This window comes from Budorcas taxicolor, chromosome 4, assembly GCF_023091745.1.
Source record: "Budorcas taxicolor isolate Tak-1 chromosome 4, Takin1.1, whole genome shotgun sequence".
NCBI classification, from domain to species: Eukaryota; Metazoa; Chordata; class Mammalia; order Artiodactyla; family Bovidae; genus Budorcas; species Budorcas taxicolor.
This window is the reverse complement of record NC_068913.1, coordinates 112771353-112784402: the sequence shown is the minus strand read 5'-3', so window position 1 is coordinate 112784402 and position 13050 is coordinate 112771353. Positions and strand designations below refer to the sequence as shown.

The 13050-nt window shown below is 47.3% G+C and overlaps 1 protein-coding gene across 1 annotated transcript in view; it reads right to left on the bottom strand.

Moving 5' to 3' along the window:
• CNTNAP2 (contactin associated protein 2) overlaps positions 1–13050 on the bottom strand; it is a 1656810-nt gene that overhangs the window by 167220 nt on the left and 1476540 nt on the right. The window contains exon 19 of the mRNA XM_052638430.1: positions 5616–5852. Coding sequence (XP_052494390.1) covers positions 5616–5852 — 237 coding nt within the window. The remainder of the gene's footprint in view (positions 1–5615; positions 5853–13050) is intronic.

Here is a 13050-nt window from a genome sequence, read left to right as displayed (position 1 = left end):
TCTTTCCCATGTTTTCTTTGCAGAGTAATCTTTTCAAAATGTATAATTAATTAGTTGTATGGTTCACATAAAGCTCTTCAAATTGTTCCAGTAGCTTACAGGATAAAGACATACATTTTTAATATAGCTGATGATGTCCTGTCTGAAAGGCTGCCAGTTACTTTGTTTTCAAATCAAGTCAGTTACCCTTTCACTGTTTACATTCAAGCTACCTTGCACTTGGCTTATTCCCTGGAAAATACGACTCTTCTTCCTTCCTCAGGACCTTTGAACATGCCACTCCTTTTTCCTGAGCTGCTTCTCTCCCCACCACTCAGGGGTTTTACCCTATTTTTTCTTTACTGTAATAGCATTATAAATAACCTATTGTTTGGCAGTGAAGGAGATGGTTAGGAAAGTTGTTTGGCTATATGCAGGAAAAAACAAGTCGACTGTCTTCAGTTTTTGTTTTCCACTTTACTTCTGGTGTTCTGACTTTGTATGATCACAGCCAGCTTTCTTTCTTTCTTTTTTTTTACTGGTGACATTTATTTTTAAATTTTTAATTGGAGGATAATTGCTTTACAATGTTGTATTGATTTCTGCCATATTTCAACATGAATCAGCCACAGGTATACATATGTCCAACCCTCCCTCCCCCCTCCACCCCATCCCACTCTAGGTTGTCACAGGGCACTGGGTTGAGCTCCTTGTGTTATACAGCAAATAGTAGCGTCTATTTTACATATAGTAGTGTATATGTTTGGAGAAGGCACTGGCACCCCACTCCAGTACTCTTGCCTGGAAAACCCCAAGGACGGAGGAGCCTCATAGGCTGAAGTCCATGGAGTCGAGAAGAGTCGGACACGACTGAGTGGCTTCACTTTCACTTTTCAGTTTCATGCATTGGAGAAGGAAATGGCAACCCACTCCAGTGTTCTTGCCTGGAGAATCCCAGGGACGGGGGAGCCTGGTGGGCTGCCGTCTATGGGGTTGTGCAGAGTCGGACACGACTGAAACGGTGGCAGCAGCAGCGGCAGCAGCAGCAGCAGCAGGAGCAGCGGTATATATGTTTCAAGCTACACTCTCAGTTCACCCCACCCTGTCCTTCCCCTGCTGTGTCCACAAGCCTGTTCTCTATATCTGCATCTCTACTGCTGCCATGCAAATAAGTTCATCAGTACCATTCTTTAGACTCCATATATATCTCCAGCTTTAAAAATATATAGCTGTGTTCATTCATCATTTAAACATTCACTTCTTTAGAGTATACTTATTTAGTGCCCTGTGCAAAGCACCATGGAACCAAGTTTTCAAGGTCCAAAAGCGGACTGCCTGGCTGGTGTGGAGTCCACTTCTAACACAGACACCCGCCTCTAATCCCTAGCACAGTCCAGGTCATGCCTGATCTGGGGATACAAAGAGAAGTAAGACAGGGCTCTGCCTTTGAGGCTAAAAGTCAGTGGAACCAGTAATTACGCCCCCCCCCCTCAAAAAAAAAAAACCAAACACACACACCAAACAACAAAACTCTGGACATTTTTTGTTCCCTACTGTCTCTTTGTCATTGATCCCTTTATGTTTTCCAGCTCATTAAAATCAGTATTAAGTTGTTCTCATTATTTTCTCCCTTTTCTGGCTTTCTTGGACTTTGTAAAAATGATTTAAAATTTCTCTAACTGCTTTGCTTAATGGCATTGGAAACGATTGGCTTTGAGGAAAAAGATGAGTTGGACTTTAAAATTTATATATAGCGAACATCTATAAACAGGAATGGCAATATTCTGGAATAATAAAATTTAAATAATATATTTATTTCTTTAAAATAATAGCACAAGAGAACCACTAAATGATGGGAAGGAGAATATTAATATTTGTTCATTAAAATAAAATATTATTAAGATGGAGAGACACTTCACTTCCTGCAGCTCACGTTTATCTCCCAAGTGAATTAAAGCAGTTATAAGGGAATGCTCTTTTATTGGCTGCAGCAAATAATGTGCTTAACAGATTTATTCTCCCTTGGCCATCATCACTGCCATCAGCAAACACTCACAGGGCACCTGCTGTAGGCAAGAGACAGCATGCCGGGCCTTTCATCTTGCGGGGAAGACAGGACACGTGTGTAACAGAGATGGGCAACCACACAGAGCACTGAGAGCCCAACAAACGGCTGCGGCAGTAAGCGTGATCGGAGCCGAAAGGGAGGAGCAGCCACTGCAAGAGGAGAGGCTTGATCTGAGTCCAGAATGAAAGGCAGGCAGGAAGCCACAGAGGAAGACGGAGCTTTTCCAGGGAAGGGAAATGGAGTTGGGCACCTGGGCAGACATCCTTGGGGTGCTTGGGGAGTAGAGAGTTCCCGGAAAAGGAAGTGTAGGGATGTGCAGCCTCAATATGTGGGAAACTGTAGATTCAATCAGCGGGCTCTGGATAACTATTGCTACCACATGCGCACACACGTGTGTGTGTATTATTGTTGTTCAGTGGTTAAGTCGTGTCCAACTCTTTGCGACGCCATGGACTACAGCACGCAAGACTTGCCTGCCCTTCACTGTCTCCTGGAGTTTGCTCAAACTCAAGTTGGTGATTACCACCCAATTGTCTCATCCTCTGTCGTCCTCTTCTTCTCCTGCCCTCAATCTTTCTTAGCATCAGGGTCTTTTTCCAGTGAGTCAGTTCTTCACATCAGGTGGCCAGCTATTGGAGCATCAGCTTTAGCATCAGTCCTTCCAATGAACATTCAGGGTTTGATTTCCCTTAGGATCTACTATGCACACGTGTGTACAGTGCATTACACTCAATAACTCATTTGACTTTCACAGAGCTGCTCTGGGGGAGTCACTGTGTCACAGATGAGGAAACCGGGGCTCGGTGTGGCTTGTGACTGCTCCAGACCCCACAGTCTGCAAACACGGGAGCAGAATTAAAATCCGGAATTCTGGTTCTGCACGCTGAGCTCTCACCCAGGAGCCTGGTGGGTCCTGATGGAAGGCGGTGGGACTAGGGACCCCTCCTGCGGCTCCTGGCTGTTTGGTAGGGGTGCTGTGTGTGAAGGAAGACCTTTTCTGGCTGAGGAGGATGGGGTGACTAGGAACAGAGTGATGGTGGGAACGGAGCCTCCTGGGCATGTGTTGAGGTGTACCTACCCCGAGGAGGGCCCTGGGGTACCAGGGGGGAAGCAGGGGGGAAGCAGGCTCCCCTCAGGCCTCGGCAGACTTGCAGGAGGAGAGGGCAGCTGGAGTCCCTGGGCAGGTTGCCTCCCAAACACAACCTCATCCATCTGCCCAGGTGCCATTCACATACAACGTGCCACGTGTGCCGTGACACGGGTTGGGAAGCACTGAATCAGGAGACCTTTGCCAGGAGGGTAGCAGTGGGGAAGCAAAGGAGGGGCTGCTCGGGAAGGACACGGTTAGAACAGGACCCACAGGACTCACTGGGAATAGACCCACAGGAGGGGGAAGGGCGGAGCGGCCATGATGACGCCAGGCTGTGTGTTCTGTGTCTGAGATGCGGCAGCACCATCACAATCAGGGGGGCGGGGAGGTTCCAGGAGCGTTGAGAACAATGCAGCTCCCAGCATGTCAAGTTTGAGAGATGTCAAGGCATTTAGTTAAGACTTCTTATTTTATTACTTTCTTTTTTGGATATTTTGGCTTAGTCCTTATTGATTTCTTTTTCCTGAAAGAGTTCCTCAAATTTGTCTAGCTTCAAATCTCAATTCATAAAATATGCAGTATTTGGAGTGTGAAAAAGCCAATTTCCAGTAGCAATTGAGGATGGCCTTGCAACCCCTAAAGAGAAGTTGAATGTCTATACTTTGCAAATACCCTGTGTGTTCTAGAGATCTCTGCAGCAGAGAAAGAGTGCTGGGGAACTCTGGATCCAGGTTCAGGAACACCAGTTGGTTGTGCCTTCACTGGCCAAGTGTGCAAATCACTGAACCTCTCTGTACTCCACTCTGTCACCTGCAGGAAAAGGGTAGAATGGACCCTACCTTATAGAGTGTGTGCTCTCGGGAATTCATGCATGTGAAACACAATACAGCTTCGGGCTTCCTTACATGGGAGCCATTAATACGGAAACATTAGTCAAAGCCTTTGCACGTGACGAATGCCCATAAACACACACGTGAGTGCTTGCAGGGGCTGGTGTAGGCTGTGGGGCAGGAGTTACTGGAGAGGGTTGGGACCAGATGGGAACGTGGCGGTAGCTTGAGGAGCAGACAGTACAGGATCTACTGGGGCGTGTTCATGACATTCTCGAAGAGCTAGAGCTGAGAGCCAGCCTCCCTGCCCACCAAGGAGAGCTTGGGACGTGAGGGTGGAGAACACCAGTGGATTAAACAGTGGTTTAATCTGATGCAGAAGAAAGAACGTGTGAAATCCTGGAGAGTGGGAATTTCACACTTCTCTGCTTCCTTACTTCCTGATTTTACTTACTATTTTTCTCTGATGAGAACAGTGGCAGTTGCTTATTAAGAGCATTTGACATATGTAGAAACTATTACCTGGGAGAAACAAGTCAATTATTGAAACAGAGATACTTTGTGCTCACATCATTGTCTTTTTTTCTGTCCATCTTTTTATAGAGCTAAACCAATATTGGGGCTGCCCTTGTGGCTCAGATGGTTAAGAATCTGCCTGCAATGCGTGAGACCAGGGTTTTATTCCTGGGTTGGGAAGATCCTTTGGAGAAGGGCATGACAACCCATTCCAGTATTCTTGTCTGGAGAGTTCCATGGACAGAGGAGCCTGGCTGATATTGTACAGTCAAGGCTTTTTCATGCCTTTTTTTTTTTTTTTTTTCATGTCTTTACTTACTCTTCACAAATATTTTTCTTAATGGATACATAATATCCCATAAACAGTGACTCCCTTTGACTAACCATTTTACTAAAATTAATCTAGGTCCTCACCAATTCTTACTATCATAAATAACATTATAAACTGTGATGAACGTCTTTATGCTGAATCTTTGTCTGATTTTTGGCTTATTTCTTCAGAATTTATTTCTGAAAGGGAAAATCCTAAGGAACTTCCCCCCCCCACCACTCCCATCTATCTTTCAAACCTAGTGGCTCAGCTGCTAAAGAATCTGCCTGCAATGTGGGACACCTGGGTTCGATCCCTGGGTTGGGAAGATCCCCGGGAGAAGGGAACAGCTACCCACTCCAGTGTTCTGGCCTGGAGAATTCCATGGACTGTATAGTCCTCAGGGTCGCAAAGAGTCAGACACGACTGAGTGACTTTCACTTTCAAGCTGAACTGGGTTAATAAGAATCATTATTAGATCCCATGGAAGAAAAATCTTGGTATTTAAGATGCTATGGAAGCTGGAAGCTGTCCAGGGAGGCTGCAGAGCTTTCCTCACCAAAGAGCAAGACCACAGAGAGACAGCCTCCATGTCTAAACCTGTTCAGTGTCCCTGGGAAATGAGAGACACGTGCTCCTTGACACACCTGAACATTTTCGTTTTCAAGGGTCTTAGAGCTCCTGTTTTCAGAGAGGAAATGGGCTCCTAGGGGTTTGGTGTGTGTGTGCCTTACAACCGCTTAGCTGTCTCCTAGAAACTGGCCATAGGCTCATTTGTCCCCCGACACTGAACGGCAGCAGGCTAGGGATCCTGGCCCTTACCGGTGGGTTTGACGAGCGCCGCCAGGAAGTCAGTGGTGAAGGAGCTGACGTAGAGAAGGATGCAGGGCGCCTTGGTGGTGCTGAAGCTGAAGCGGATCTGCTCGCCCGCCAGGTCCGGGGCTCCGTTCTGCGGCTCCGGAGAGTTCTCCCATCTGCTGCCCGAATCCCGGGCCCCGATTCCGGGCGCCTGGAAGTTATACCGCAGCCACATCCCCTCTTCAAAAAACGCACCCACGTCTGTCGAAAAGGAAAGAGGAAATGGCAAGATTAGGAGTTGAATGGCGACACCGCCTGCAACTTAACCTCGGCAGATGGTGAGCTCTGTCGTGGCCGCAACGGCCGTTCCTGGAGGGTGGACCGACTCCAGGAGGGCGATCAGACCGGGAAAATGTCTAAGCAGACGGATGTTATTTCATCAACACGAACACGCCACCAAAATAGAAAAAGCACGTAACAGAGTATAGCAATCTGTCACCTAAAAACTGTAATAGTAAAATTAAGAGACGTAAATCATACCAGGAAAAAAAAACCTTCACATTTAGTACTTAGACTAAATAACTAATTTAGGTTGAAGAGTGATGCTGAGAATAAATTAGACCTGGGTTCAATCACTGGGTCAGAAAGATCCCCTGCAGAAGGAAATGGCAACCCACTCTGCCACTCTTGTCTGGAGAATCCCACGGACAGAGGAGCCTGGCGGGCTATACTCCATAAGGTCACAAAGAGTCGGACATGACTGAGCAACTAACACTTTCACACTTTCACTACTTTATTGTTAGGGAACTGTTGACCAAATCCGCCTGCCTTGGCTGGCAGGCGCACCTGCCCGAGTTGTCTCACAGCAGGAGGTCCCCATATGGAACACCTGTGCTGCCCCTGAAAACTAACCAGGCGAATTTGGTGGGGGGGTGGGGGTGTGGGGGTGTGGGGGTGGGGGAAAGAGGCAGGAGGCAAGCAGCCTCTCAGAGTCCTTCTTGCTGGAATCCACCTTGGCTGAGCGATGCACACGCCACCAGGAAGGGCCCTCAGTCAGAACAAATATGGACCAAGCAAGATGACTGGCAAGAGACAACCTGGGAATTCACCCCGTGACGCATAATCTGAGAGCGCAGGGCGCGTGGCAGAGCAGTGCTTCCGCGTTCCCTGACCCTGCTTCTCTCTGCTCGGGCCCCTTCCCAGTAAGGTCTGTTTTGTTGGTACGTGTGTCTCGTTGGACAGTTCATTTCCAAGTGTTAGATGACAGCCCACTCTCTGGCCCCGGAAGGGGTCCCCGTTCCTATAGCAGTATCACACGCACCACTAATTCAAGGTGTTCATGGGCAGAGACGGGAGTTGCTTTGGAGGTTCACCCAGGAAAGTCCCGGAACCCTGATGATGCCCTGGGAGGCTTTGGGTATCGCGTTCAAAACCACAAGACCTGAAATTACAGGGAACTGGGTTCATATCCGGTGCTGCCATTAATTGCTTATATGGCTTTAGGAAAAGTCATTTAGCTGGCTTCTCTAGGCCTCAGTATTTTATATGTGAAAGTGTTAGTTGCTCAGTCGTGTCCAACTCTTTGCAACCCCATGGACTATAGCTTGCCAGGCTCCTCTGTCCATGGAATTCTCCAGATAAGAATACTGGAGTGGGTAGCCATTCCCTTCAAATCCGAGTCTCCTTCATTGCAGGCAGATTCTTTATTGTCTGAGCAGCGAGAGGAGCCCTTTATATGTGAAAGGGAGGTAATAACAGAGAGAATTACAAAAGGTAATTAGCACATAATAAATAGTACCTATTATTATTATTATTAAGAAATTAGAAGTAAGGTCACTCATCCTTCATCAGTTTTTTTCTGCGGCCTAATCAATGCTAATTGGTTTTTACACATTTCCTGGCAGACAAGCTTCTGCTGTAGTTTTCCCTAGTATTTACTTCCCCATGTTCTAAAACCACCTCCTAACTCCTGTGAAAGGTTAGGGCCCGCCAGCAAGACTTGCTTGTCTTCACAGGCACTGTTTCACCGCTCACCCTCGTGTGCCCTTTAAAAGCATTTCCCACACTTCCTTGCCCGTGGAACCCGTTACTCTTGTTAAAGACTCAACATCTGACTAAATGAGCACTTGCGGTTTGGTTGCTCAGTCTTGTCCAATTCTTTGTGATCCCATGGACTGTAGCCCACTGGGCTCCTCTGTCCATGGGGTTTCCCAGGCAAGAGTACTGGAGTAGGTAAGCATTTCCTTCTCCAGGGAATCTTCCCAAACCAGGGATCAAACCTGGGTCTCCTGCATTACAGGTGGAACACTATACAGAAAGTATTTTGTGAAACTGCTCTACATTATAATTAAAAGGAGGGGACCCATGTTAAAAGGATTCTTTCCTCTGGGAATCTGGAAGTTCATGGTTGTGAAAGAAGCCTGGTACAGAGAGAATTTACATGGTGCAGTAATTACACAGTGATTGTGGGTAAACCTTGGCTTTGCTGCTACCCAGCCGTGTTAACTTGGTCAGTGGCTTGAAACACTCTAAGGCTCCGTTTCCTCCTCTGGAAACTGGGGCTTCATAGGTTGTTGGAGGGTTAAAGAACCCATGGATGACACTTAGCCTAGTGCCTGGAATATATGACAGAGGTCCAATAAGGTCACTCAGTCATTTTACAAAGACAGGTTACCGATGAGGCCCACATGGGGTCTCACTGATAAGATGGCTCATTATGTTGACCTCGCAAACAAAGAATAAAATCACAGGGATCCTTGAGACTGACCAAATTGCCCAAATGACATTCTGTTTTCTCACTGGTGCCTATCTCTTCAAAGCTGCAAGACCACCAGATTCCAGACCTCTAGCTACATAACTACAGGACTCAACTACAGGCTAAAAATTATCCATCCCTTCAGAGAATTTTTCATTGGTGGGGTATAAGAAGGACCCCATCAGAAAGGGAGAAAGGGGTTCTTCTCAAGGGCCAGTCACCCTCTCTTTTCCCTCTAGTAAATTTCCCTTTTCTTTCCTGACTGCCTGGTAAGCTCTCTATTTCTCTGCCCTCATCTTAAACAGTTACCAGTGTCTATTCAGGGCCACCTGATGCGAAGAACTGACTCACTGGAAAAGACCCTGATGCTGGGAAAGATCGAAGGTGGGAGGAGAAGGGGACAACAGAGGACGAGATGGTTGGATGGCATCACTGACTCAATGGCCATGAGTCTGAGTATACTCTGGGAGTTGGTGATGGACAGGGAGGCCTGGCGTGCTGCAGTCCATGGGGTCGCAAAGAGTCGGACACGATTGAGCGACTGAACTGAACTGAACAGATTCAGGCCACAGATGACACCTGACCCCCACCTCACCCGGCCGCACACTTATAATACCCCCCAGCACTGCCGCAGGGGGTGCCTCATCCTGCTTCTCCTGAGCCGTGGTGCAGAGCTCCGTTAACCACAAGCTTGGGCAGTCCTGTTTTCCTGGCTCTTCCACCCAGCGGCTTTTTGCAAAGATCTGTCTGTGTCTGCGTGTACGCGTGTGCGTGTGCGCGCGCGTGTGTGTGTGTGTGTGTAGGGAGGGTATTATTGCCATTTGGTGGGCAGGGGTGAAGCTTGCCCAAGTGTCTTGTGTGTGTGGGACCATCTTAGACAATCAAGAATTGTCCCGATCAAAATGCCAAGAGGTGTCTTTGCTGGGAAATACCGGATTAACAAATACTTGATGCACGTGGGTCACTGCACGCCTCGCCGGATGCAGAGATGCGGCTAATGCTTCGACTCCTTTGAAGAGCCCCCTGTCTAGTGGTGGGGGGCGGGGAGACACGGCACCCCGTGTGAACACCGTGTGGTGAGAGCTCTGGGGTGAGAAGGACTGCTTCTTCCTGCCTGGAGGCGCCTGCGCTGGCTCTTCTACTCTCAGCAAGTGCCTACTGAGCCCCAGCCGCTTGCCAGGCACCGTGCCGGGTGTCGAGGCTACAATCCTTGCTCTCGAGGTGCTCTCCATCTAGAGGAGGATTTAGGCTAAGAGACATCACCAGAAGGCAGCGTGCTCAGCACAGGATCAGGCTGATATAGGAGGCACGTGGAACACGAGGGTTACCAGCTTTGTCTCCAGGGCTCCAGGAAGACTTCCGGGTGAAAAGAACTTGAAAGAGCCAGAGGCTCTTCACCTTTGTAAAGGGGAAGAGGAAGATGAGCCCCTTTCTAGCTGAGGGTGCAGCATGCAAGAACCCTGGGGGGTCGGAGAGCCTGCAACAGGAGCTTTGTGCCCCCAGGTGAAATTCACACGAGCTTAGTTTTTTTTTTTTCTCTTTAACACTTTTGCCCTCACTAGGGTTAGGAATCCAAGACTCACCAGGCTTCCTACATTTCAGGCTGGGAGTTGGAGAAACAGTGAGAGAGACAGAAGCGCTCCTAACCCCCAGTCATTCAGATCCGAGCTGAACAGACGCACATTCCTAGGACCGGCTGATGCGACGGGGCCCAGCATCTGGTGAGGGAGGGGAGCGTTCAGGGAGGACAGGTAGACCGCCTGGAGCAAAGGCACCAAGGGGGTTGTTTTGCCAGCAGAAAGGTTCTACCAGAAGATGCAGGGGCCAGCACCTAAGGACAGGTCTGGCAGGGCCACCCAGGAGAGAAGAGTGAAGGGGGAGGGCTACAGCCTCAAGGCCAGAGGGCTGGAACAGGCCAGGGTTGAGTGGACCGGGCTGATGCACAGGAAGAGACAAACGTTATCAGACTTGTGAAACTCGAGATCGAGGATCAAAGCACCTGGGCCTGGTGGTGGGGGAGGCGTTCAGAGGCCGAGGAGGCAGGCAAAGCCACCGAGACCTCAGGCGCCGGAATCACGGTGCAGCGCATCACGGGCAAGAATCTAAGCTCCCCCGGGCCAGGCTCTCCCCCAGGTATTCTCTTCCCAGAGAGCGGCAGCACTGGGCCCCTGACACATTCCCCAACAGGCTCAGCAGCTGGTTAAAATCCTGGTGCTCAGCCCCAGAATTTAGCCTGGACAGTCTGACTCAGAGGGTTTTGAGAATCAGCATGGATAAGAGGCAATGCTCAGGTATACAGAGCTCAGGGATACAGAGCTCAGGTCCCGGAGCCAGAGCTGAAAGGATGGTATGCCTGGGTGTGGGGGGTGGTGAGAACTTAAAAGATTCCTCAGCTAAACTAGCGACGATCATTTCAAGGCAGATCATGAAGGGGAATGGGGCAAGATAGGGATTTTGGATAAACAAACCAAAAATATGCCACCGAGAATACTTTCTGGCATATTTCGGAGTCATCGTTATGAAGCTTTATGAGTTCACATCTGTTTTGGAGGAAGGGTTACATCGTGCTTACAAGAGCTGCTCTGAAACCATGTCCCTCATAACCCGATTGTCAGAGAGCTTGGGGGAGCTGAGAACCAGTTAGAGTTCCAAGTGGCAGATTTACAGCTATCATTTCATTGTTTCAGATCGTTTTAAGGAAATGGCAAATCAGGGTACTGTGATTTCATTTAGGAAAATAACACACCCATCCCTTCTGAATGAATGACTAAAATTACACTAACTTCACAAGCCCCAAATCACATCTTTTCCCCAATTAAATGATCAAAAAGTATTGATTTAGAATGCTTGATTTAAGGGTTTATACTGATATGAGATTGTTTAATTTTTGATACTTGTGTTTTTGGATCAAAAAATGATAAATTTGGTGTCTAGTTATTCTAATATTCTAAGATTCTTATGAAAGACTTATTGAATTATGCTTCTAAAATATTTGAAGCACATTACCCCATCTGTAGGTTTAGGTTCATAAAGGTTATGGACACCTTGAAGTAGACAAGTAATTCTGTCGTAACCATTTCTTGGTCCTCAAAACAGATCATATGTAAACTACCCTTGAATGTGGAATAGACATGTGGAAACATTTAAAATAAAATCCACATCCATACACCCCAGAAAAATACCACAAAGGTTTTTTCCCCTCTGTCCAACCAAATCCTTGATGTTTACAGCAGGAAAAAAAAAAACAAAAAAACAAAACGCAGCTAGCACCCAGCCCTCTTATTAAATTGTTTCTCATCTTTTTCTCCTCCAAGTTCTATTCCTTTTGCCTTTTCACTTAGGATAAGTTTTCCAACCTGTATTTTTAAAATAGACGTGACTTGTTTTGTTCTCTAACTCTCCCAGGAGGATCCAGAATTGAAAAAGTTCCCAGCTCTCAGATGGGTTCTTTTCCAAAAGTTTATTTCAAAGTCAGTAGCTTGCAACTTGGAACTATTTCCCCATAGAAACAACGTTTTCAGTGATGGTTTGCCAGGAGAGTCTACAAATGCTGAATCACTCTGGATGGATAATAAGAGATAATTGCAGAGTGCCACTGTGTATTAGGAATTAAAGCAGAAACAACAGCAGCAACAAACGTTAGGGTGTACCATGAATGTGAGAACCCCAGGGGCCCAGGTTCCCACAAAACTTTCATCTAACTGATCCAGGGGTGTGCTGGTAAAGGTTACACCAGCGGCTCTCCTTGGGGGAGCTCTGGTTTGGAGTTTGCCTGTTCCCATGGTGTAAACACACCCACTTTGGCTGACTGCAAGCTGCCACTACGACATCACCAACTCTGGAGCTGGGAAGAGACCTTCACAGTTGGTCTGCCTGCCACTGTGAATGCCTCCATCCACAGTCACTGACCCAGTCATTCCAGCAAAATAGCTTTTCTGAGTCCCCATATTGGCAGTTGTTTTAGCTTAGGCTGCTAGAGCAGACTACCGTAATTGTGTGTCTTAAAGTACAGAAACAGAAATCTACCCTCACAGGTTTAGAGGTTATCAATCCAAGATCGAAGTGCTGGCTGATTTTGTTCCTGGTGAGAGTTCTCCTGGCTTGTAGGTACAGTTTCTTGCCAAGTGCACACATGGGAGAGAGAGAGAAATTTAGCTCTCTGGTCTGTTCTTCTAAAGGGACTAACCCCATTATAAAGGCCCCACCCTCATGACCTCATCGAAGACTAATCATTGGCATCCCTCAGTATCCATGGGCTTTGCAAGTGGCACTAGTGGTAAAGAATACACCTGTCAATGCAGGAGACATAAGATACGCGGGTCTGGAAGATCCTCTGGAGTAGGAAATGGCAACCCATTCTAGTATTCTTGGCTGGAGAATCTCATGGACAGAGGAGCCTGGCAGGCTACAGTCCATGGAGTCACAAAGAGTCAGACACGACTGAGCGACTGAGCAATGACTAAATCAAAATCCATGGAGGATTAACTCCAGGACCGCCCCCCTCCAATACCAAAATCCTTGGATGCTCAAGTCCTTTAAATAAAATGGCATTGTATTTGCATATTCCAGAATACTTTAAATCATCTCTAGATTACTTATAACACCTAATATAAATGCTATATTTATATTATATATACAATATGTAAATGGTGGTGTGTTGATGGTGTACAGCAAACTCAAGTTTTGCTTTTTGGAACTTTCTGG